This window comes from Helianthus annuus, chromosome 15 (assembly GCF_002127325.2).
Source record: "Helianthus annuus cultivar XRQ/B chromosome 15, HanXRQr2.0-SUNRISE, whole genome shotgun sequence".
Classification (NCBI taxonomy): domain Eukaryota; kingdom Viridiplantae; phylum Streptophyta; class Magnoliopsida; order Asterales; family Asteraceae; genus Helianthus; species Helianthus annuus.
Genome location: NC_035447.2, coordinates 41,839,563 through 41,865,679, shown reverse-complemented (window position 1 = coordinate 41,865,679; position 26,117 = coordinate 41,839,563). Strand labels below are relative to the sequence as shown.

Sequence of the window (26,117 nt, the reverse complement as noted above, 5' to 3'; positions counted from 1 at the left end):
TGGGCGGATGCACCCCTTGAAAAAAAATATTTTTTAGTGTTATTTTTCACAGAAAATTTCGAACGGAACCCGTTGGAAATTTTCACCCGCACCCCTTGAAAATTTCAATCGTCCCACTTAGAAAAAAATATTATGAATTTATAAAAAAAAAATTAAACACTAATTATTATTTAATATATAAGTATATAACACAATTTATATAATTATTCTTTAACCAAATATAATCACTTAATTACTTAACCCAATCAAAGCCCAATCTACAATCTTTTTTTATTAACCCAAACCCAAACCCAACCTAAAGAAATTAACTAGATAAAATAACCCAAACCCATCCACCCATTCCAATTCCAAATCCCGCCAAAAATAACTCTCAGCGACTTGACGCCACTGCTCACGTCCATATGATTTTTTTTGCCGAAAAAAAAAACAAAATTCTGGCAAGACCGACCCATATTACGCAGAATTCCAATATAGAACTAACATGGTTTCTTTATTGTTTTTTTTTTGTTTTATGTGATGATTATGAGAAAATATAGACGTATAAGGGTTTGATCTTTTTATATTTTTTGATGTATTTTTGGTTGTTCTAGAGTTGTAGTTAAATGATTTTTTTTTTATTTATAGCTTTGTTTGTTTAAATAATTAGTTACAAGTAATTAACATTTAATACTAGAGCTTGAATGTTTGAAAATAAGATTGAAAATTATGGACTATGGTTGAACATGATTGTTTATTTTATTTAAATGTTTAGTGTTGTTTTATGAACTTATAGAGCGATTTATATGTTATATGAAGCATGAGTAAGAATGTAATGAACTTATAAAGTGTTTAATATTTCTAGATGATGTTTCGGATGATTATATAAATTTTAGTTTGATGTTCTTTTGTCTTACATGACCCGACCCGCTATGAACCGATTTTTTTATGAAGCTAGAGGCCTAAAATCTTTAAAAATATTCCACACCCCAACAAAAATTTCTAAGTACGTGTTGTTTTCCCCTCACTCTCACTTTTACTTTACTTTACTTTATGTAGGGGAGGTTTTACAAACCGTTACTTAGGCTCCCAAGGGCAATTCTTTGTCATTAGTAAGAAAATAATATGCTTTCTCATTATTTTTTTGGAGCAACAAAGACGATCTAAAAGTTAATTAGATTTCAAACAAACTTGTTGCAACTAGAAGTTAGAGACCCGAATACACTAAACTACAAGTGTCGTTCTAAAAAAAGCCTAAACTTGTTGCAACTAGAAGTTAGAGACCTGATTACACTAAACTTGTTGTAACCCTTTTTTAATAAGATTTGATGAAGTTCATTTTTACTTTTATTTTCAAATAATATCAAACCATTTCATGTATTTTTTTGGTCAAAATGCAATTGTTTTTACCCAAACATCTAAATCTGCCCGATTTCAGCTCCTTTGACAAAAAGTCATGGATTCATGTGTGCTAGGAGAAATGAGATATAATGATATTAAATTAGAAACAAGTAGAAAACAATACCACTAAATTACTAATCCTCTAAGAATGTAAAAAGTAACAAATGAAGACACATCTTTGCTCTTTCCCTTGTTCAAACAAGAATTACAAAATACTTTCACTTTGGTTTTTGACACACAACAAACACCAACTTTGATAAACCTTTCTAATCATGACAATATTTACTGCACCACTTGGGCCTTAGGGCCATTCTTAAAGTCTGTTTATGCACATCACTCGACTGCAATACCAACATAACTGAACAGAAAAAAAAAATCAACTGTTTCGAGCAAGCGATTATGACCCGTTGGGGGTTCAATGCCTATGTTTCTGGATTGGTGAGAAACGACTAATAGATCATCAAGACCGTCTCCACAGCTAACACCAAATTTGAATTATTGGAATTTTGGTAAATATATAGAGTAGTGTATGGTCTTTTGTTATATTTTAACATATACAGATAAGTTCAGTTTTTTACCCGAACACAGGGGTGTTCACCGGGTTGAAACCGTACCAGACCTGAAAACTTTGAAAAAATGAAGACTAGGCCGATATAGGATGGGCCAGTCTTGATCTTTTCGGGTGTTGTTAAGTGTGTTCACGGTCTGATTTTGACGTTCTTTTAGGTCCAACTATGAGCAAAACATCGGTAACGGTTTTTAGTTATTGGAAATCGAACCCGAACCATTGAAAAGTAAAACCAAACCGTTACTAAGAGCATGGTTTCCGTTGGGTTTCCAGGTTTTGGACTTTATAGTTTATTATTTATACACCTTTTTGTAATTTGTTTGCATAGAAATCGGAAGTCAAAATCTACATTTATAGGCCCAGATAAGAACCCACATAATGTAGCGTTAAATTTAAATATTAGGCCCAGATAAAAGTGCCCCATTGTCCCATTTACACAGTCTTATGTGAAAAAAAAAATATAAAGCCTATATAAAAACTATAAAATTTATGCACCAAAAAAACTAACGGTCCGGTTTGGCTTTTTTTGACCGGTTTAAAGTCTAAGCTCTAAACCGTTAACCAAGCGTCCAAACCGTTCAATACAGTTGTAAATTTCTTAAGCCGGCAGACAGGAAAAAAATTACAAAAACCGACCACAAAACCAAACAAATGACTGGTTCCGACGGTTTCATAGATTTAAACCGAATCATGAACACCACTACAAGTTGCAACATGACTGAATATAATAAATTTTTATGCTAATATATTATATAAGTAGGGTAAAGTTCTTGTACAAATAATCTTAACATACTAAACATACAAACTGAAGGAAAACTCAAAAAGACAAGGTGGCATTTTTGTAATTATCAATAACTATCAAAGTTACTCTACAAATATACCTAAAAAAACCTAACCACTCCCCCCACCCCCCAAAAAAAACCTAAACCCCCCCCCCCCCACCCCACCCCCCAAAAACCTAAAAAAACCTACCCCCCCCCCCCCTCCAGTAAATTTTTTTTTTTTTTTTTGGGGTGGGTGATGGGGGAGGGGGGGGGTGGGGGTGAGGGTTTAGGTTTTTGGTGGTGGTGGATGTTTATTTTTTTTTTATTTTTTTTTTGTGTAGTGGGTTTTTTTAGGTTATTGGACACTTGTCAGTTGTCACTTTATAAATCCTTCTTACACTTCTTACAATAAGGATCCTTTGTATTTGATCCTAATCCCAATACCGATTAAGCCCGAACAAAACATAATATAAATGTTTTCATGCATAATCTATCACAAAACCCATAAAATTTTTCTTTCTTTTTTTAACGGACTAAGGGCCTACCCGGATTCATCTCCAAAACAAGACCGAGAACCAAACTTGGTTTATTGGTCTGGTCTAGGGTCGGGTACCCAGGTTACTCAATCCAACCCCGAATCCTGCTTAGCCCTGGCCCGTTTTCATCCCCAGAAAATTCATGGATCCGCCACTACTAGTGCTAGTGAGACAATATGATAGTAGATTAGGAACAAGTAGAAAACAATAGCACTAGTTCTATAAGAATGTAAAAGCAACAAATGAAGACACATCTCTGGCTCTCTGCTCTCTCTTGTTCTAGTTCAAACCAGAATTATGAACTCTTTTCGATCATGACCCGCATCCCTCGAGGCCACTCTTAAGGTCTGATTATGCACACCACTCTACCGCAATACCAACACAACTTTAAAAAATCAGCATAGCCTTTTATTAAGATCGGTTGTGAATCGGGTCTGACCCTCTTCGAACTCGTCTTTTACTCGTATCATACGGGTCAAATTTCTTGTTCAAAGCGGCAGATGACGGCTTTGCTTGCGGGTCCACCATGGAAACTGTTTTGAGCACGCGATGATGACCCGTTGGGACTTCAATGCCTATGTTTCGGAACCCAGAGACCATATATGGTTCAGTTGTAAATAATCCAATACAGGTAAGAAAAATAAACAGCTTATGCGTACTAGAAATCATAGTATTATGTGTAGGGAAGGTTGAAAGCAGAGATGGTATTTTCTTAGGGGTGAGACAGTTAAATCCTACTTGTGTTGTGTACCATTGCTTACATATAAGCCTGTGATATATGGAATAAAGATTGATGGGACCCACATGTCAGATATGTTTTAGAGTATCCCAATCATAAGGCTTCTATTCAAGAAGATTAAGGCTGCTAAAAAAACAAGAATCTTAGTAGGATGAACTGTTGGGAATTGGAGCATCTTTTTCATTCTTCTCCACTTTTGTCTACAGATCAAAGACAAAATATGCAAATATATTTAACATATAGAGTTTTTGTATGGATAGTATTTCATATAATTATGCAGATGAGCTATAGCTCAATTGGCACTGTAGGGAAGTATATAGATTTGGGCTTGAGATCATAAGTCTAAAGTTCGAATCAGATTCCAACTGGGTTTTACCACAGTGGGATTTCTAGCAGTGGGTTTTCCCCGGAATTGGAGATGGTGGGTTTAGGCTACCCAGCGCTAGCCATGTCTGCATTCGCGGGCGTATAAGGTCGCCTTTTGTCATTGGGTTACCCCAGGTTGCCGGTCTTTTATTTCATTGGCCGTTCAAAAAAATATGGAAAAAAATAAAAAAGTAAATCAAGCATTCACTTTATGCCACTTTGAAAATCTCACTTTAGAATTCCAGGCCCTGCTCCCCATTCAGCAAAAGAAGAGTCTTGGTTTATATTTCATATGTGTTCCTTTACACTTTTCTTTCTTCTCTAATTTGGCCATATACTTTGGGTTACTAAATTACCCATCATAATTATGATGATAATGGATGTGTTTATAAGGAGTGTCTATATATGATAATGACATAACAAGCATGCATCTTACCATTATCGCATGTTAGTTTACTACTTTAATGCCATTTATCATATATGGTCATAGTTCATTCCTATGATGTTTCTTGATGTGAGGATGCATCGGCAAAAAACTAGGAAGAAAGTTGTAAGTGGGACCTCGTGCTTTGCGTGTGGTACATTGGTACGCGCACGTACATTCAGGTTTTATTTGTGATGCACTTGCTAGATACTAAAGATTCTAACTTTAACAAACTGGACAACATCCAAATAAAGTGATAGCTTGCTTAAAAACTTGGGGATGTTGGCTTTGCAGCTTGTAGATTCTGAGATCTGGTCTTAAAGAAATCCCTTTTGTCAACTTTAATGCAAATCTTGGGTCCATTGAGTTGTGTGGCATCAAAATCTTCAACCAACAAATGTGTTTAATCAATGCATAAAGAAAAACTAGCCATTGAACTACTTGAAACTCATAATAAATGAGTCAAGCTTACTAAACGTATATGAATATGAGTGATGGTTAATATTTTTTGAGTCCAAGATATCTATGGCATGGCCGCCTTCGGCTGCTTTATTAGATTGTACCTTATGTAGACCAGATTGAACGTTACAATCATAGTAGTTAATGTTGCAAAGCGCGCACAAGGTGCAAAGGGCACGTTTGTCGCCTAGGCACAAGGCACAAGAAAAGTGCACGCCTTAGACAAAAAAAATGCAATAAAAGGAAAAATATAAAAAAAATATATATAATAGGCATAGGAAATTATAAAAAAAAAAAATCATTCCACAAATTTAACAAAAAAAATTTAATAAAATTTGACAATTATAATCACTCGATTAATTCCAAGAGTTCAAACTAATAATGTACACAGAAGATCTGCAACATTCATTGTTCATCATCACCAACGACCAAATGGTCAAAACCTTAAAAAAAATATATCGAGCCTTGACACATGAGCGTGGCGCTGGGGTGCAATGACATCAACTCAGTGCCTAGGTGCACACCTTACGCGCTTGACAAATTTCGTAACAATGATTATCTACTTTTACATCTCCCGATCTCAGGCGTACATTAAATATAAATGTCATGCAATATTGAAACATGAAAAAGAATGAGGGGACCAGGTAATAAGTTGCTTTATACCCTTATCCAGATGGTATATAAGTTTTGTTTATGCAAAACTAAGTGGCACAGGAACTGGAATTTGATTCAACATATATTGGTTATAAACTTATAATGTGATTATAAATTGATTTTATAACCAGGGGCGCATGATTTAATACTGTGTTCCAGAGATCCACTTAACAGGGGGAGGGGAGGGGAGGGGAGGGAAAATGAGGTTTTTTTTGCCTGATAATAGTCTTTCCAATTTGGAAAGACATGGAGGGGAGGGGAGGGATGGGGAGGGGCGTCCGACCCCCCCCCCCCCGAACTTTTCGGTCAGTAGTGTTATATATGTATGTTTCGTATATGATTTTGTAGGTATATACGTCTTTAACCCCCCGGTTTTATAAAAAAAAAATTTAGGTATATACAATTTCGACCCCCCAGTTTAAATTTTTTTATTTATATAGCCTAAATAAAATATTTAATTAGCCCAAATATTATAGCCCAAATCATTATATTTGGTAGAATACTAGAATCTATATTATATAACCTACATCAAATCATTATATAGCCCAACTTAAAAGTCCACCCTATCAAAAAAAAAAAAAAAAAAAAAAAAAAAAAAAAACCCAAATTCGTTTACTTTGGACATCGACCAGAAGAACAGATCGTCACAAGCCAGAATTGCAGAAGGGGGGAAAACGCAGGTTGCAGAACTGTTCGACTTCAGCTTCTTGTTCGAGAACAGAGGCCAAAACGCTACTCGTTGTTGTAGTCTTGTACTCTTATTCGACTTCTTCAATCTTCATTAAGTTAAAGGTATGTGTTTTTTATCTTTAGGTTTAATTTATGGCTGCAATTTATGTAATTTAGGTTGAAATTAGGGTGTCACTACTGTTTAACATAGCATAACATATGCCAAAGCAGATGCTTTGTTGGCTACTTTAGATATTATTCCATAAACAAACATATGCTTCCTCGTTCTATGAATAATAAACAATATATTAAGATATCATTTTTAAAAAGAACTTTAACTTTATTTGAATATAAATCAATAAATCCATGAACACCTGAATAACAAGTCATGTCTATATGGTTTGTATGTGGCGGGTGTTTTTTTTTTGTTAGCTTGGGTCGTGTTATCTCCTATCTATTTTTTTCTTTTTTTTGTTTTTTGCGGTTTTTAATTTGACGTGGTGTGGTATGGTGTATATAAAAGTGATATATTTTTAGCCATTTTATACACTGCTAGTGGGTTTATGTTGATATGAAAAACATGTGATTCATACGCATTTCACAATTTATTTATATTTCAGAGAATAAGTCATTGGGAATAAAGTCCAAATCTGTAACTCGTAGATTAGTTAATAATGTAGCTAAATGCAGACCATCCAACTCTAAAAGAAAGCATAGAATATGTGCTCGAAAGTAAAGTATCCGAGTATCTACAGCTTCAAGCGAATCGATGATTCCACCTAATAGTTGATGTTATAGATGCCCAATAATGGTGCACTCGACTTTAATAGCATTCGCTCGACTTTGAATTCGACCTATAAGCACTTGATACGTAACAACGAATGCATATATTCCGAACACTAGAAGAAAAGAAAAGCCAGTTTCTTTTTGCTAAAACTACAGCTGACCATAGTTTTACTTTTAAATGAATAGCAAACCCACTTTGATTATTCCTCCAAAAAAATCAAATAACTGTAGAGTCTATAGACTAATGAAGGCAATCTTGGAGCAGTATCCATATGGAAGTGTGTTAATATTATTATTTGAATGAAAAACTGAAAAAATTGTCACGGCGTGCTAGAACTACACTACGCGTTCGTATTAGATCACACGGAAAATTTAACACCTTCATCGTCAGTTGAAGTTCCCTTGAAGATTGCAAGCTTTCCCTTGTTTTCTAGAAGTTTAAGTGCTCTCGTTAACACCGTATGGTCCATCCCATGAATGTCTACAAGACGATGAGTAATTGATGGAAGTTCATTTTTCGAGTAGTGAGAAGGAAAATGAGAAAAGGAAACGCAAAATACAAAACAAAAAAAAATGACAACAAAATGGTTAGAAGAAAATTTTGTAAATATATTTGACTACAGATCCTAACAGTCATAAAGATAGACATGCTCGAGAAAAGATAAACCTATTTACCTGTTCCACGTGATTCAACTCCTGAACGCATTTCCTCCAGCGTCATTACGCTGTCCTCCAACCCGTTATCCTTTACCTAGTTAAACATTGAAACCATAACTAACTTATATTAAGAAAGCAGCATCACCACTTGTAGGGGGAACAACACAGTGTGGTTGCATATTACTCACAAAGCGTAAAATAATGTCTGCCCATTCTTGAATTTGGTGCCAGAGGATGAGACACTGTCTATGACCCTTATCCGTCCATTCTGCACGACCTGTGTAATGTCACTTTTTTAGTAAACGTGGACAAAACAACATTGCTTCTTGTATGAAAGATCATCGTATCTAGAGGTGACAATTTTAATCGATTTATATGGAACTTGGTCACAATTGTATGTTATTCATAAAGTGTACTAAAATTCTAATTTAAATAACACAGTTTTTTTAAATCATAATTTTGGTACTAATTTATTATAATATATAATAAAATGGACAAAAAAAGTGGGTCTGGTCGGTCCATCCTGACTCGGCTTATTAGTTATTACGACACACACATAAAACAACCTGTTTGACCCGTAACCTGGCCTACTTGATTTGTCACCTCTCATCATATCTATCACCTGAAAATGAAAAGGATAATCGAAGGGAAACATACCGTCTGAAACTAGAGCTGATAAGAAAGCTGATCTTGCATCATAATTTAAAGACCCTGCATTACCGGACCCAACTTGATTCAGAAAACAAAATACAGTTCTATATGATTACCATTTCTAATCAATGCAAAGGGTTTAGTGAAGCATATAATCAAACGCGAAGTGGAATCTAGAAGAAAGCAGTGGTCACTTTCTATAGCAGGGTTTGAGAATAGTGGAAAGTCCTCTTCTAATCCAATTATAAATAACTTCTGCATCCGACAATAAGCGATAATTAGTTCCTTCCAGAGTTGTATCTGCTTCTCTTGAGTTTCCCTCACGGGCTGCAACCTGATCAAAGTTACCAAATCGCTACCAGTTACTCCGGAATCAGAGATCAAAGTATATATAACTACATATGGAATATGAATAAAGAAACACCCAAACGCAGGTATTGTGTCTCCGTTTTGTCCAGTGGCATTTGAATAATTAAACTTTAAGAATCAAATTATAAAACCATAGTCACATTGGTGAACCTAACACCAAATTACGAGTTCCGATAAATCTCAAATGGGATTTCACTTAAAGCATCTCCAATGCATCCCCTTTCAAACGCCCCCAAACATGCCACGTCAGCTAGCTGTCACACCCATTTTTCTCTTCAATGCTACGTCCACTTTCAAACACTTTTTCTAAAAAAATGAAAAAATATATAAAATTATTTATATATGTGTGTGCGAGAGAGGGATCCACATCCTCCATCTGGCCACCTGGCATACGATCCCCTCATCGTTTCAGCATTGGAGATGCTCTTATCATCATTTAACAACTAGTTGAAAAACCCTCAATGAGAACATAACTTTTAGCATAGAGTTAATTACTGTTTTCGTCCCTGTGGTTTGTCAAAAATCACTATTTCAGTCCATGAGTTTAAAAATTGCGATTTCAGTCCCTGTGGTTTCACTTTCGTAACCATTTCAGTCCACCTTGTAACCATTTCAGTCCCTGTACTTACCAGAATAATGGATTGAAATGGTTACGAAAGTGAAACCACAAGGACTGAAATGGTTACGAAAGTGAAACCACAGGGACTGAAATCGCAAATTTTAAACTAATGGACTGAAATAGTGATTTTTGACAAACCACAGGGACGAAAACAGTAATTAACTCTTTAGGCATAACTCGACGAAAAATTTAAAACCACATATAAACAATGACCAGACAATTAGAAGTTGATGTAGGATCAATCAAACCAACACACTTTCACTTCTAATTTTGGTGCAGAATGTTTAACATTTAACTACACATAAACCACTAAATAGGTAACAAAACAATATAATATTATAATGATAACAATAACAACTGATATATAACAAAAGATGTAAGTAATTACGTGAAATACGGTGGATAATTAAAGAACTGTGGTAGCTTTAGTTCACCAAGTGTCTGCATTGTCTCAATAAACCCTAACCCTATATATCTACTGCTGCAGAAAATAGAAGACGATGAATAAATATATTAGTTACAAAAAAAAAAAAAAAAAAAAACAAGAGTTAAATGCCATTTTAGTCCCTGTGGTTTGAGCCATTTTGACAGTTTAGTCCAAAGGTTTCATTTTTAACCTGAGGGTCCAAAAAGGTTTCACAGTTGCCATTTTAGTCCAGTTGGTTAACTTCATCCATTTTTTCTGTTAACGAGAAGGTCAATTTGGTCATTTTGTATGTAATTCTGTTAACTAAAAGGGCAATTCAGCCATATAAAATGACCGAATTAGCCTTCTCGTTAACAGAAAAAATGGATGAAGTTAACCCAGTGGACTAAAATGGCAACTATGAAACCTTTTTGGACCCACAAGTTAAAAATGAAACCTTTGGACTAAACTGGCAAAATGGCCCAAACCACAGGGACTAAAATGGCATTTAACTAAAAAAAAAAAACAGGAAATATTCAACAAAAAGTTAAAAATTTTCGAATCAAAATAACTTTGATAACTTGTGAAACACGAGAGTTTATTAGAACCGAAATTGAAATATTTGATTAAAACTGATTTGAGGAATTAGGAGGTTACGATAGAGATATTGGTATTCAGTAAGAAATTTCTCATCCCTATCTAAAATTGAGCTAAAGTTAAAACCGAATACCGTGTATTGTATTAGTTCGATTTCAATATGAAGAAATTTCTCATCCCTATCTAAATGACCTATTGGAGAAAATATTCTCGTTCTAAACATTCCAAATACATTAGCATACTGTATATATCACCACCGGTGGCAGGTCCATAATTTTTTTCCGTAGGGGGCGAAACTTATAGGGGTCAGGTCGTTTGTTTATTGCTACATAATATTTTTTTTGGTCTGGTTCGAGTGGGGTCGGGCCTGGTCATATAACCAAGCAATTTCCGAGTGATCTTCTCGTAGTTGGTTCTCTTCGCCGAAAGGTAATCTTGTCGTCAAGGGTTTGTGAACGCCGATGGTGACCGTGGTCGTGGGAACAAGAGAATGAAGGTGGTAGGGTTTTTTTTTTTATGCTTGATAGGGTATTTGTGTCCTTTTACCATAAGAAGGGGAAATATGTAATTAATTTTTTTGTTGGATAAATATGTAATTAGAGTCTTTAATAAAGGAATATATGTAATAAACCCTATAAAAATGATAATCAAACTAACTATTATATAATCAACAAAAGTACGTAAAATATCATAGAAATGCATGATGAAAATTTAAAATATAATATAACTTATTCTCTAGCGTGTTTAATTTTTTAATTTAATCATAATTCGTAAGCATTCAGGTTCTATTTGGTATGGGGGAATGGAATGGATGGGGGAATGAAATGGACGAGGTAATGGAATAGATGAGGTAATGGAATTGATCATTACAATTCCATGTCTTGTTTGGTTACCATGTGTGAATGGAATGAACAAATACTTTTTGTTGTTTGGTATGCGAAAAAAGCCGAAGGAATAAAATTAGAAGGCGGTGGTCTGTGATGAGCGATGATGGTGCGTGGTGCTAGGTGTCAGTTGTAACGGCGGCGGTGGTTGGCGGCGGTGGTGGGTAGAGATGATAACGGATGGTGACAACGGTGGTGGTGGTGGACGACGGTGCGATGGCGATGGTGGTGGAGGGGGTGGCCGGAGGTGGTAGTAGCGGCGACAGTGGTCGGAGGTGGTAATGGTGGTGGCAGCTGATAGCGGTGGCAGCGGTGATCGGAGGTCGCAGTGGCAATGGTGGCGGCGATGATCGAAGGTGGCAGTGGCGACGGTGGGTGGCGGAAACGGAGGTGGGTGGCGGCAGTAGATGGTGGTAGCGATGGTGGCAGGTGGAGGCGGAGGTGGGTGACGGCGGCGAATGACGGTAGTGGTGGTGGGTGGTGGTAGCAACGGTGGAGGGTTGTGGTGTTGTTAATGAAGGGTGAAGAGGGAATGGAATGAAAAAAAAAACAGGGGAGACGGATGAAATGATTTTGAGGGAATGGAATGCTTTTTGGAATGGACGATTCCATTTCATCGACCAACCAAACACTCTTTTTTTCATTCCCTGACAATAGTCCATTCCATTCCACCTCTCATTCCTGCATACCAAACATTACCTCAGTGTTCTAATTCACGTTAACTATTTGTCTACTCATAAAATTAATGTTGTAAATCTAAAGTTTATAATTTGTATAAATTTTCAAACCCTAGTCCCTATTTCCTAACCAAACAAATTAAAACTGTAAAACTAACTATCAAATGAGTGATTCACTTAGGTGTTGTTTGTTTTTTTAAAGGTAAAATGTCTGCAGTCTGTGGACCACATCTGCAGACATCTGTAGCAGAAGAGGTGGACCAAACCTCTGCAGTCTGCAAGAAGAAGACTGTTTGTTTTTTAATTTCTGCAAGCTGCTGAAATAAACAATTAACATAAACCTAAACGTAAACAATTAACATAAACCTGAATCTAAACATAAAAAGTAAACATGAATCTGAAACAATAACCATAAACTGAAACATACACAATTAACATAAGCTTAAACCCCCAAACATGAATCTGAAATAATAACCATAAACCCCCAAACATGAATCTGTCATTAAAGGTCTTGTTCTTAAATCACAATAAAATTCCTAACATCAATTAAACCTGCATACTCTAATTACTTATAGACCCTTAAATTAATTTTGTCAACCACCTCTGTAGCAGAAGACGGCCTCTGTAGCAGAAGACGACGACCACCGCACCACCTCTACTTTAGTCGCGTTCACCTCCGAACACCCGCAACCATCACCGACTCACCGTGAACATCCAACAAACAACACCACCGCCATATAACACCATCTACACCGGTTCCAGCATACCTAATCACCATCATCATCGAAGTGGGTGAAGGAGACGATGAAGTTTAACGTGAACCTCCCCTCTGTTCGGCGCCGCCACTAGGCGGTGGCGGAGGAGGATCGGAGATGAAAGATGTTGGAGGAGGAGGGTGGCTCCGGTGGTAGGCTCGACGAGGTGGCTGGGGCTGGTGAGGAGGGAGGTGGGTGGCGGACGATGGGTGGCAGACGGACGGTGGAAGGGTGATGAGGTGGTGGAGGAGATGGGGTGAAGAAGTGGGAGGAGTCTCCTAGGGTTTTGTTGTTTGAGAGCAGAAGCTCAGAGAGAAAAGAAGAGGAGAAGAGGAGAGAAGAGGTAAAAAGAAGTTGGTCCATGTCTGCCCCAAGAAGAGGGCGGGCAAACCTTTTTTAATGAAACATCTTCCGGAAAACAAACAGTATGAAGGGGCCATTGTCTGCGCGTGGTCTGCGCGACGCAGACATAAGAGGTTGCGCAGACCTTTTTGAAAAAAAACAAACAGCACCTTAATCACTTACCTAAGTCGGAATTCTGGCCAAAATTGGGCTTGCTAAGAGATACGCCATCGAGAAGGTTGACTGTTGGGTCTTGGCGTTGTTTGTCGTTACTTGTTCTTTTTCTTTGCAATTTCTGCTAGATTTTTATTTTAATCTAATAAGAGTTAAACCTTTAAAATCATGGGCTAAGGCCTAAGAGTAAAGAGCTAAGTTTATGGCTATTGGGCTAGTGAGGTTTAAACCAGTTTGGGCAAAATTAGTCACAATGGTTTTAATTAGGGGTGCAAACGAGTCGAGCTATTCGCGAGCTACTCGAGCTCGGTTCGAAAAAAAGCTTGAACGAGCTGAGCTTAAACGAGCTCGAGCTCGAGCCCGAACCTAAAAACAAGCTCGTTTATTAAACGAGCCCGAGCCCGAGCTTCGCTTACCGAGCTCGAGGCGGCTCGCGAGACTAATCGAGCTTTCTATTTATATATTTTTATTAATATATTAAATATATATTTAAATAATAATAATTACCATTTATATAAATATAAAAAAATAACTAAATTATATGTATAATAATAATAATAATAATAATTATAATTAATATAAATTAATTAATAAATACTAAATGAATCGATAGTTATATAAATTATATTGATAATTAGTGTTTATAATTTGGTATTTTAAATTTACAAATTTATAATTTGTTTTTTCTTAGGGTCAATTTCTAAATTTCACGAGGGGCGTTTTGATAAGTTTAAGTGGGGTGATGGCAAACTTTTGTGGGGGGCGCTCAAGATTTTCATGTATCTATAATAGTATTTATTTTAAAAATTTCCAAAAAAAAAAAAAAGGTTAAGTCATATTCAATTGAAAATCAGTAGCATATTTCTATTTTTTTAATCAATTAGACTGTTTTAACTTGCTTCCACCTTAAGCATATTTTATAACAAAATCACATCAAAGTGATATATTTTTATCAAAATAATGATGTTATTTAAAAGAATAAGGTGCAATACAACATATGTAAAAATCACCGATCAATACTCATTATGACCTTTATAAGGCCCTACTAAATGTGACTATTTATACCTGTCATGAAGCATTACATGCAAATATAACTCAAGATTACATGCAAATATAACTCAAGATAGTGTGTTGCACTTATATATGACCAATTAACACCTGTTACACTACAACCAACACTACAAGAACAGGGCACCTTTAGCGGCGACACCTTTAGCGGCGACAGGTCAAATGTCGCCGCTATTGGTCGATCCGCGTCACAAAATCTCAAACCAAACCCCATCCGTTGATCAAAAGCATGATCTGACGGTTGGGGATTAATAAATCATTACCGGCGACACGGTTAGGGTAAAAGCGGCGACAGCTAGTCTCCGCTAAAAGTAAATGTCAGAACTTTAATCCCTAGCCACACAAATCTTATCCCTGGTCAACCTCTGGTCAACCTCATTAAAGTCTTTACCGGCGACAACCGGCAATACCGGCGACAATCTGTCGCCGCTAAAGGTGCCCTGTTCTTGTAGTGCAAGTATTACACAATAGAAGGCGCTACACTCAAGTATGTCTCATCATAACCCATTACAATAAATATAAGCCACTACAGTTGAATATGGCTCATTCATCATCATCATACTTAGTAAATCCCACCAATAGCAAAGCTAAGGTAAGGTCTGAGAAGGGTAAGATGTAGACAACTTTACCTCTATCCTGTAGGAATAGAAATGTTGCTTCCACACAGACCCCCGGCTCGATTGTAGTTTTGCATCAAGCCTTAGACATAAGGTACATAACACTCAGCAATTGAGACAAATGCCGATAAGTGCACGTACCCCCTTGTCTTTCGGCTATCAACGCCACCACATTAAGCATGATTAACCATCCGCCTCTTTTAACGTTATTTTCACGAAATTAGTAAAATAACGTTAGAATTAGTGCACTTTCACTTTTGCCCCCCGAACGCCCACACATATATACATTATATGCGCATACCGCAAACGAGGCCGTGAATATGGCTCATTCATTATAACCAAGAACTAGCTAATAACACCTACCACTTCTCATGACAACCAAATATAACATAACACAAGTCACTACATGAAAATGTCTCGTTCATACCGATCATGAAACACCACAAACAAATATAAGTTAAGGCAATTACTCTTAAATATTACCCATTAACACCCGTTATAACCAAAGATGGCCAAATATATTTTACAAGCAAATATAGGTCAATTTTAGCTACCATACCCAAATATGACCCCATGAAAATTTGGAATTTAATAAATGGCATGGATGTCATGAAAATGAGTTGAAAGGAAATTAAAGTCAACTAGCATAAGAGAAAAGAAGTATATTTGGGATTCTCGTGGGCTAGATTTTATTAGACTAGATATAAATGGACTAAACTAGTGGGCTCTAATAAATAGTCCAAGGCCCACAAGAAAGAAAGGTAACCGATTGGATTTTTTTGGGGTGCAAAATTTCTAGATTGGCAATTGGAGTTTTTTTTTAAACGGCAAATTTCTTTTATTCTTGTCGTCTATGGAACTTGAATTCAAGATCTCCCCTTCCAATGTGTTTAAAGGTTTTACCTTTGCCAATGGACCACCACCCCATTGGCAATTGCCACGGCTAAAACGACTTCGACCGCTGAAGAAGAAAAAAAGTTAACAACTGAAGTAATTTGGGGTTTCGCTTTTCTGTTTCTTTTGTTATTTGTTTTGACTGATTTAATCAAATATATCTATGTTAATGCAATAGCGGAATTATTCACTTAACGCTAATCAATTCAATTCAATAATTTCACAAAACACAGATCAACATTCAACAATTTGATTATTTATTAGAAACTTCAAAAGATTACAGACCAATCAAAAGAAGAAGAAACAAAACTGAGAAAAGAAAAGAATGACCTAACCTAATTCTATGAATGGTTTGTAACTACCAATAACACCTAATACACCCGTTACTACAACTAACACCCATTCAGCTAGAAAATTGAAACATTAACCCCCTTAACCTTAGAACGTTTGAAGACTGTAGTACTATAACTTTTCTAACAATCTCCACCTTTAGTTAAAGGTCTTCAAACATCATTAAAAACAAACATTAAGAAACACATAAAGCTTCAAGCAATGCTGGAACTTAGAACCATTCAAAGCATTTGTAAGCATGTCAACAACATTCTTCTTAGTTTCAAAGCATTTGAAACCGCACATTAACGTGCTTAGTTCTTTCATGATACATCTGGTTTTTTTGAGAAGTAAACAACACCCTTTGTTACACCATACAACTGCACTCTCCATTTTAACACCAATCTCATAAACAAAACCCCTGAGCCACATTGCTTCTTTTACAACCTCAGTGAGAGAAATATTCTTTGCCTCTGTTGTGGAAAGAGCCACAACATGCAGTAATGATGACTTCCAACTAACTAAACTCCCTACAAAAAGTATAACAAGTTACTCTACCCTTGTCTAGATCTTTAGCAAAATCTGCATCAACATAACCGGCAACAACATGTTCTGTCCTATAATTTTGCCCAAAAACAATACCAACATCTTTAGTACCATTAAGATATCTAAGAACCCAATTTACAGCCTACCAGTGTTATTTACCACGTTTACTAAGTTACCTTGCTAAGAACACTCACTGCATACCCTATATCTGGCCTAGTGCATGCCATTAGATACATCAAACTGCCAACTACACTATCATAAGGAATATTCTACATTTGTAACTGACCTGCTTTAACTCATAGAATAATTTTCCAACACCTTCTTCACATAAGAAGTTTGAGTTAACTTGATCAAACCTGATTTTATATCTATGGATATTTCCGTTCCAAGAATCTTCTTAGCTAGTCCAAGCTCCTTCATATCAAACTTTTTCATTAACACCCTTTTGGTATCATCAATATCTACATGTATGCTTGCTTGCAACTAGCATATCATTAACATAAAGCAGCAAGTAAACCCAATTCCCATTCCTGCCCAATTTCCAGTAAACACAACTGTTATGTGAACTTCTTTGAAACCCTTGAGTAATCATGTACTCATCAAACCTCACGTGCCACGGCCGTGGGGACTGTTTTAACCCATACAAAGACCTTTTCAACAAACACACTTTGTCTTCACCCCTTAACCTCAAAACCAGTGGGTTGTTTCATATAGATGTCATCCTCTGTATTTCCATGAAGGAAAGTTATATTAACATCTAGATGTTCTAGTTTTAGATTAATTGCTACCGGTGACAACAAAACTTTGATTGAGGAATGTTTCACCACAAGAGAGTATATCTCATTATAATCTATACCAGCCCTTTGGGTAAAACCCTTTGCAACCAGCTTGGCTTTGTACCTAGGAACTTCTCCCTTTTGAATTTCATCTTTTAATTTGAAAATTCATCTGCAGTTCACTAGCTTGTGGTCTTACGCTTATCTACAAGTACCCAAGTTGCATTCTTTTTCAAAGAATCCATTTCTTCAACCATAACTTTAACCCATTAGTCTGTATCTATGCAATTAACTACATTATGGTAAGTTAGTGGTTCACAAGTACTTTAGAATTCTGCAACTGTAAAAAACAAACGCAGAAATGTCATCATTTTCCTTAAATATGACTGGCTTAAGAGTTTGTCTCCTTGCGCTATCTCTAGCCAAACAATAATTATAAGTATCACCACTTACACCTTCTGACTGATGAGAAACATCACTCTCATTACTTGTTTCATCAGGGAATAACTCCACCTCAAACTGAACTCCATGACCATGGTTATACTTGTTAACCTCTTCATATTTTTGCTTACCAATTAAATTTTTATAAAAATGTCTTCCTTGATCATAGGAACATCTCTGTTGATTATCACCTTTGGTTTACCCTCATCCATTCTCAATAGTCTATAACCTTTGACTCCCCTAGGTTAACCTAATATTACACACTTCACGCTCTTTGTTTCCCTTGGTTAACATATGCATAGGTTAAAGACCCAAATACCCTTAGCCTACTGTAACTTCCAGACCATCTGTCCATAGGAGTTTTCATTTATAAAGCTGATGAAGGAGGCATATTGATAAGTATTGCAGTTGTGGATAAAGTCTCAGCACAAAACATCTTAGGCATACCAATTTGAAATGACAAACACCTTAACTTACTCAAAAGTGTTCTATTAATCCTCTTTTCCAAATCATTTTGTTGTGGTGTACCTACCACAATCAAATGGCTTGCAATTAACTGTTCACAGAAACCAGCATCACAACCTTCTATATCTTTAATTAAATGTTGCTTATTTGACTCAACTAAATCTTGTATGCTAATATGCCCCATTCTCATATGCCACAACTTAGAGGTTTCCTCACTTTTACCTTTAGCAACACATACAGAGCAAGTGACCACTTTACCATCTAGGAATATATATTGTTGTTTAATCTAGTACCACACAACACAACCGTCGACCCCTTAACAACATTTGCCTTCCCATTCTTTAGAATAACTTGATAGCCATCACTTTCAAATGTTCTAAGTGAAATCAAATTTCTCTTTAAAGTTGGAATATGCCTCACACTCTTGAGGGTTATTAGAGATCCATTATCCATTTTTGAAACTAACTTTTCCAATACCTTGAATCTGATAAAGTCTTTTATCTCCCAACTAGATCTTTGAAGAACTCTTTTTATTTGTGTCATGTGAAAGTAACCTCCTAAGTCCATTACCTATTCATCGCCCATGTTTGATGTAGAAACCACCAAAACATCTGCTCTATCACATCCTTCTAAAGAAGTTTTAGGAGAGTGATTTCCTGAATTCTTTGAAGAACTATAATCAGTTTTTTCTTCTTGAGTCTATTAAGGCAATATTTCTTAATTTGTTTCTCGGAATTAAATACAAAACACATCAGTTTTGTCTTTGATTTTGACCTTCGTTTAAACTTCATCTTTGTGTTTCTATTTTTAGTTCTTCTTCTTACAAAAAGACCACCAGAACCTTCTTTTCCTTCTGTTAGATTTCTTATGCAATTCTTTTGAATTCATAGCTGCCAAAATGCTCATATGCATGAGGTAATTATCCCAAAAGTATAATTGCCATATCTTCATCATCAATTGTCACCTCAATTTATTCAAGATCCAATATGAGTTTGTTAAACTTGTCTATATGATCTCCAATTGTCTTTCCTAGATTCATATGAAAAGTCTACAATCTTTCCTTGATTCATCTGAAAAATATACAATCTTTTCTTTAGATATAACCTATTGGCAAATGATTTCATCATATACAATCCTTTAATCTTTGTCAACACCCCTGCAACAGTGGTTTCTTTTAAAACTTCCCTCAAAGCTCTGTCCACAGACTTAGAATGAAGGCACTGTGCGCTTTCTCCATCAATTCTTTCTTCTCTTTGTCTGTTAAACAGTGGTTACTTTATCTTCACTTATCAACACTTCAATTACACCATTATGAACTAATAGTCACATCTTTAGGCACCAAAGACTAAAATCGTTTCTTCCATCGAATTTCTATATGTCGTACTTTGTTGACACCATTATTAAACTTTGTAACGCCATAAAATTGAGTAGGTTTACGCTTGTCTTTATCAAACGCACTTATAGGTTATTTGGACTTAGTTTTCTAGTGGGCTTGGGTTAGGCCATGTGGGCCGATTTATATGTGGACCCTATATAATGTTATGTTTAGTTCATTATTTGGGTTAAGGATTAAGCATTAGAGTTGGTTGTTGATTGTATGTGTTTTGCTCTTTGAACGACATTCTACCAGACAAGCAAATAGCTTGTGTGCAATCTTAATATACAGTCGATTAAGAACACCTTCAATTTAAGAATTATCAAAGAACTTTGATCAATTGATGAGCCATAGCTCTGATACCAATTGTTACCACAATAGCGGAACTATGCACTTAACCCTAATCAATTTGATTCAACAATTACATAAAATATAGATCATCAACCAACGATTATGATTGTTTATTAGAAACTTCAAATGATTACAAACCAATAGAAAAAAAGAAGACACAAAACTGAGGAGATAGAAGAATGACCTAACCTAATTCTGTGAATGTTTTATAACTACCATTAATAGCTAATACACCCGTTATTACAACTAAGATCCCTTCAACTAGAAAGTTGACACATTAACCCTCTTAACTTTGAACTTTTGAAGACTGTAGCACTAACTTTTCTAACAATTTGACTGAATTATTTTTGTTTTAACAATTAGGTTTATTTTTTTTAATCTTGATTTAAAAACTTATGTAAAACGATTATGTTAGATTAGATTCTTCAATGGTTTGTTTGTGTGATTTTTTGGTTTTAAACCAGAATCTAATTCGGTAACATATTAGATTGCAATAAACTTGGTCACTTATTATTTTTTCTAATAAAGTTTTTCAACATTTGAAACCCTAATAAGATTTTAAGGCTTGTAAAAAAGAACACATAGTTGATAGTTGTTGGAGTTTTTCTATGACTCCAAACTCATTATATAATCATACAATCCAATGAAATATTATGAACGACATCTGTGTTTAGTTATAGCTTATACTAATTTGTACACTTAAATTTGAACGGTTCAAGCCTAAAGTAGTAGATTGCTTTTAATGAACGAACTTAATTTGGTTAAACAAATCGTTACTACGTACGTTAGTATGATTCGATGTCTACTATCGAAACAAATCCTTTAATAAAAGGATCGTTGCACCATGATTGTTTATGATCATAAGTCGAATCAAATCAATAGATTACCTTTGTGTTGGAATTAATAATAATGCTGATTAAACATTAAAAAATAATCTAAGTATAATAATAAATATTTCGTCATAAATGCGTAGCAAGTTGCTACGCATTTCCTACGCAATAAATTTTTCATCACAAATGCATAGCAAGTTGCTACACATTTCCTACGCAATAATTAATAATAATGCTGATTAAACAATAAAATATAATCTAAGTATAATAATAAATATTTCGTCATAAATGCGTAGCAAGTTGCTACGCATTTCCTACGCAATAAATTTCCATCACAAATGCGTAGCAAGTTGCTACACATTTCCTACGCAATAATTAATAATAATACTGATTAAATAATAAAATATAATCTAAGTATAATAATAAATATTTCGTCATAAATGCGTAGCAAGTTGCTACGCATTTCCTACGCAACTGTCAATTAATTAGGGTTTTCTTATTTTTCGTCATAAATGTGTAGGAAACGATATCGTTTTCCTTTATTTTTTTGTTTTGTAGGTTATTTCCGATAGATTTGTTACGCAACTGTTAATTAATTAGGGTTTTCTTATTTTTCGTCATAGATGCATTGAAAATTTGTAACAAAATCTTGAATTTTTTTTTGTAGGAAATTCGTCATAAAAGTGTAGTAATTTGTGACGAAAAAAATTGTGTAGGAAATTTCTGTAGAAAATTGTCCCTTTTTCTAGTAGTGAGTGGACGTTACTACGTACGTTAGTATGATTCGATGTCTACTATCGAAACAAATCCTTTAATAAAAGGATCGTTGCACCATGATTGTTTATGATCATAAGTCGAATCAAATCAATAGATTACCTTTGTGTTGGAATTTCTTTTCAATATTTGAACTTCCTTTAGAACTAATGTTCGGATTTTTTTAATAATCGAAACAACCCTCTCGTTTTCTTCAATAACAATTATATTTACACTAAGTATCACCGAGGGCACATTCCATACTTTTATTCATACAAATCATGTGTGTTAAACTAGGTTCATATACTATATTTTGTTTGATTTGACACCCAACACAATACCTGATTACTTAATACCCTTTGGAGGCACACTCGTTAAATTGTTAAAAGTTGTAAGTTGAAATTCCTAAATACATTTCTTACTTTTCTAATTTCTAATACCCAATTAAATTAGATATTAAGCTAAAACGATTTGACACCCAACAAGACGTTTCTCCATTAGAGTTTCCCCAAAAGTTGGAGCTAAAGCCTCTCTTTAAGAAGTAAAAAAGATACATGTCAAGAGCGCGTTGTGACCATCCACTAACACGAAACAACCATTTGGATGATGACGATGAACATTTTATATATTAGCTTTTATAGTCTAGATCTAGTTAACAATTTCTTTTATGCAATTTACCCTAGCACCTATGCCTCCCACTATGCCCCATCACCAACTCTTCCACTCAATCATCATTACCACGAGAATCACATATCGAATCATAATAGACTCGAGAGAAAAAAAAAGGTTGTAAAAAGCTTAAAGTAAGGCACAAGTAAGTAAATACAAAGTGCACGTACATCACAAATCAAACACCATTATTAGATCATCTTATACATGTTTATTAGATAATATGTTTAAATATATTTCCGCAAAGGAGTACCTTTGGCATTTATTTAATGAGTATGCATGCCACATGTATGTATCATATAAATTCCAAAGAGATGTATGGAGTTCAAAGAGGCCAAGTTGATTGAAATTGTAGAAGGTTTCCATATCCTTCCCCACCCATCGTGTCCGTAACTTGTGCTTCATAACCATATCCTTGATCCTGTAACATCAATTCTTTCACTGATTTACTTACCTATGATCGAATTTTAATTTTTCAACCAATAAAACAAATGGTATAAACATACGATATGTGACCATCCATCGTTATTTATATTAGGTACTAGATATGTTACATCTAGCCCACGGCTCAACTAGAATTAATTCATATTGATATTTGGAGCTGGAAGTTAATAGGAGAAATGTTACTCTTGTAAAAAAGTTATAAAATCTGCTTTACAAAACCCTAAATGAAGAAACTGATAAAATTCAGATTTCGACAAAATGTGTATTGTTTAAAAGCCCTAAGCAGCGCTTTGTAGTTTGGTACTAGTGATTTAGTGACCACGTAGTTAATGCATTCATATGCCAATATCAACAGGCTGACCATAAAGCTTAAACAAGTCGAGCCAGCTTGGGCTCGACTCAGTTACAAATGAAGGCAAACAAGCTCGGCTTGGCTCGTTTACAAACAGAGACAAGCCGGCTCGGCCAATTATCCTAAAAAGCTAAAATGTTGAGCTCAATCTCAGCTTAAAAAGCTCGGAACAACTCGTTTATTTTTAGATGTTTTTTAATTTTTTTTTTACAGAATCACACATAAATTTTATGCTTTTAACATACGCATAATGCGTAATTTACATATTACAAATTTATAACCTATATATATTAAAATTGGGTTATAGTATTACAAATATTAAAATTTTGGCTTTAATTTAAACGAGCCAAAGAAACGAGACAAGGAGCCAGCTTACCTTGACCCGGACTCAACTCATTTAGTAACGAGCTGATTTTGAGCAAGCTATTGTCGAGGGAGCCTCGAGCCACAAACTTTTTGAACGAACCTATTATTATGGACACTAAAACCCAAGGAAATTCTAAACATGCTTCTAGATAATGAGAGAATTCAAAACTTGACAACCAATTACTCATTATAAGATCATATTCATGATTTGGTATGCACTTTTAGTTTAGTCTACCGATCCCAAAAGTAACATGTTACCTTCATTGTATCAAAAGCATCCATTTCAGCAGAATTGAAGTCATAAAACATGCTTGCAGCTGTAAGCTTCATAGACAGAAACTGGGAAGCACACAATAATGAAGATGGTTAAAATTTTGTAACTTGATAACAAACTATGTAAATTTTCACATAAGTTACCTCGATCTGATTCTGCAAAGATCTTATATAATTGATTGTTACTTCCAACATTACTGACATTCCCATTGTCTGCAGGTACACAAGACAAAGAAGACAATTAACTTTTAAAAGAACTGATGGAAAATTATTAAAAATACATAGAAACAATTTGTTATATAGAAATATTTATTTGATCATAAATTAATTCTGAATAGAAAAAGGTGAGGATCTTGAGTAAGATGGGAAAACCGCGATTAGCTCATACCTTATAACATCCTGGAACTAGTTCTTGCAAGCATCGTAATTTTCGGTTTATCTTCTCTCTTCTCAACTAATCCAGAAACCATCAAGATAATCAAGACGGTAGTATTATCTCATTAGAATTTTGGAGTTTTAGCATCTAATAAAAACTACATATGTCTACAAAATTTGGAAGATACCACGGAACCAAATTTAACTTAGAAAATTTGGAACATATTGCAAAACCATATTTAACATAAAACTTGGTGTTTGAGTATCTTATAAAAAAAATTCTGCTGAATTTGCAACCTAAATTGTCATCTTGTTTTAGTTTTGTGAATCGACTCAAGAAACTATTTTTGGTATAGTGAGTTTTATTTTTATATGTTTTGTTTCTTGTTCGTGTCCATTAATTTAGTCATCATGTCCAGCTAAATCAATTCATTTTCGACACGGGTTTATTTTATTGGCTTGATTTGAACACTTCTTATCTTGTAAATAAGCCATGGTCCTTCTTTAAGTCCATATAAAAAGAATTAGAGAAATTTTATGATTGAAACAAACCCTTTCTGCCAAACTGTGACTATCAGTAGCTTCACCTCTCCTTGCTCTCACATGAACAACTTCTCGCGGTTTCTCCACTTTGGCTGCACTGTTTTTCCCTCTTTTTCTACCACCGTATCCCTGAACGATTTGCATAAAACATACACAATATAATCAATCTTTATCATCTAAGAGAAAGTTTAATAAATTAAGGAACAGCAAAAAGCATACACTATTTCTGTTGGCTTTATTCTTTCCGATAACTCCGGATCTAAAGATAATGGGATTGGAATTTCCCAAGATTTCATTCCCAGACATTCTGTTGATCATATCTTCTGTTGTAGGGAAACGGGCCAACGGATCAAAAAAAGAATCAGCTTGATGATCCTCGTCAAAACTAAAGCTTGGATTATCTTCAGTACCATCTGGTAAAGGCATGAATGGAAGACTATGGTCATGCCTTTGATAACGACGGTCTGCCAAGTTGTTTCCAGACAAAGGCGTAAACTCGTGACCACTATCATTGGATGAATTGAAATTTCCAAGTGAAGGACTGTTGCTGTTGTCTAGAAGTTCCATGTTTGAGTTGAGTTCTAGGGTAAAGTGATCATCCATGAGATGAAAGGGAGGGTTTTGTTTTATAAAAATAAGCCTTCAATGATGTTCCAAAGAAGCTGTTTAATAGGAAAAGAAGAGTGCATGGGCTTCTTGAAATAATATAGTTAGGTTATCTTACTTTCGTGTTGCTTCATTAAACCAGTAATAGGGTTTCCTCATTAAGCATTTTTATCTCTTCTTTTTCCTTTGCCATATTATTGCATTTCCTTTTTTCCAGTCATGGTATTCGTCATCTTTTGGGGCAAATCTTGGAGCAACGGTAAGGTTGCTGCCATCTGGAGGTCTCGGATTCGAGTCGTTGAAACAATCAGATAAGGATGCACTAAGTTCGCTTGACACCCCTGGACCCTGCACATGTGGGAGGTTCGTGCATCGGGTTTGCCCTCTTTTACTCATAGTACATTTAGTTATTTCTAAACATTGAACCTTTGGCAAAATCGGAAGTAAAAGCCATGGAATTACCTCTAGGCCAACTCTTAGGGGTTTCGGTTTAATACACATGGTAATTACATAAGCATGGGCTCACACTAACGTGCACACCAGTTTTCTCTCCAATGCTATGTACACTAA

General features: G+C 35.3%; 2 protein-coding genes across 3 annotated transcripts; both read right to left on the bottom strand.

The window, feature by feature from the left end:
- Positions 1–7,554: 7,554 nt before the first annotated feature.
- Positions 7,555–10,149, bottom strand: LOC110905362 (vacuolar protein sorting-associated protein 25). Of its 2 annotated transcripts, XM_022151169.2 has the most exons (6): positions 10,027–10,149; positions 8,845–8,984; positions 8,657–8,710; positions 8,188–8,276; positions 8,018–8,093; positions 7,555–7,823 (listed from the first exon to the last, which is right to left on the bottom strand). In XM_022151169.2, exons 1-6 carry the CDS (start codon positions 10,083–10,085, stop codon positions 7,702–7,704), a joined length of 540 nt encoding a protein of 179 aa, XP_022006861.1. In that variant the 5' UTR covers positions 10,086–10,149; the 3' UTR covers positions 7,555–7,701. The 2 variants fall into 2 exon arrangements, 1 of the variants encoding a protein (XP_022006861.1); XR_004880768.1 differs by lacking the exon at positions 10,027–10,149 and adding an exon at positions 9,075–9,292 and having other exon boundaries at positions 8,657–8,984.
- Positions 10,150–22,822: 12,673 nt separating this feature from the next.
- Positions 22,823–25,552, bottom strand: LOC110905360 (transcription factor BEE 1). Its single transcript, XM_022151167.2, has 6 exons — positions 25,161–25,552; positions 24,951–25,070; positions 24,412–24,477; positions 24,168–24,236; positions 24,009–24,089; positions 22,823–23,009 (listed from the first exon to the last, which is right to left on the bottom strand). Exons 1-6 carry the CDS (start codon positions 25,542–25,544, stop codon positions 22,914–22,916), a joined length of 816 nt encoding a protein of 271 aa, XP_022006859.1. The 5' UTR covers positions 25,545–25,552; the 3' UTR covers positions 22,823–22,913.
- Between the last annotated feature and the right edge of the window lie 565 nt (positions 25,553–26,117).

Excerpts from the sequence above, each read along its gene's own strand:
- LOC110905360 (XM_022151167.2), bottom strand. The coding sequence starts at position 25,544 with ATGGATGATCACTTTACCCTAGAACTCAACTCAAACATGGAACTTCTA. Across the intron at positions 25,071-25,160 it reads ATAAAGCCAACAGAAATAGT|GGATACGGTGGTAGAAAAAG; the intron begins GTATGCTTTTTG and ends CAAATCGTTCAG. Across the intron at positions 24,237-24,411 it reads TAGTTCCAGGATGTTATAAG|ACAATGGGAATGTCAGTAAT; the intron begins GTATGAGCTAAT and ends GTGTACCTGCAG.
- LOC110905362 (XM_022151169.2), bottom strand. The coding sequence starts at position 10,085 with ATGCAGACACTTGGTGAACTAAAGCTACCACAGTTCTTTAATTATCCA. Across the intron at positions 8,985-10,026 it reads AATTATCCACCGTATTTCAC|GTTGCAGCCCGTGAGGGAAA; the intron begins GTAATTACTTAC and ends AACTTTGATCAG. Across the intron at positions 8,277-8,656 it reads ATCAGCTCTAGTTTCAGACG|GTCGTGCAGAATGGACGGAT; the intron begins GTATGTTTCCCT and ends GACATTACACAG.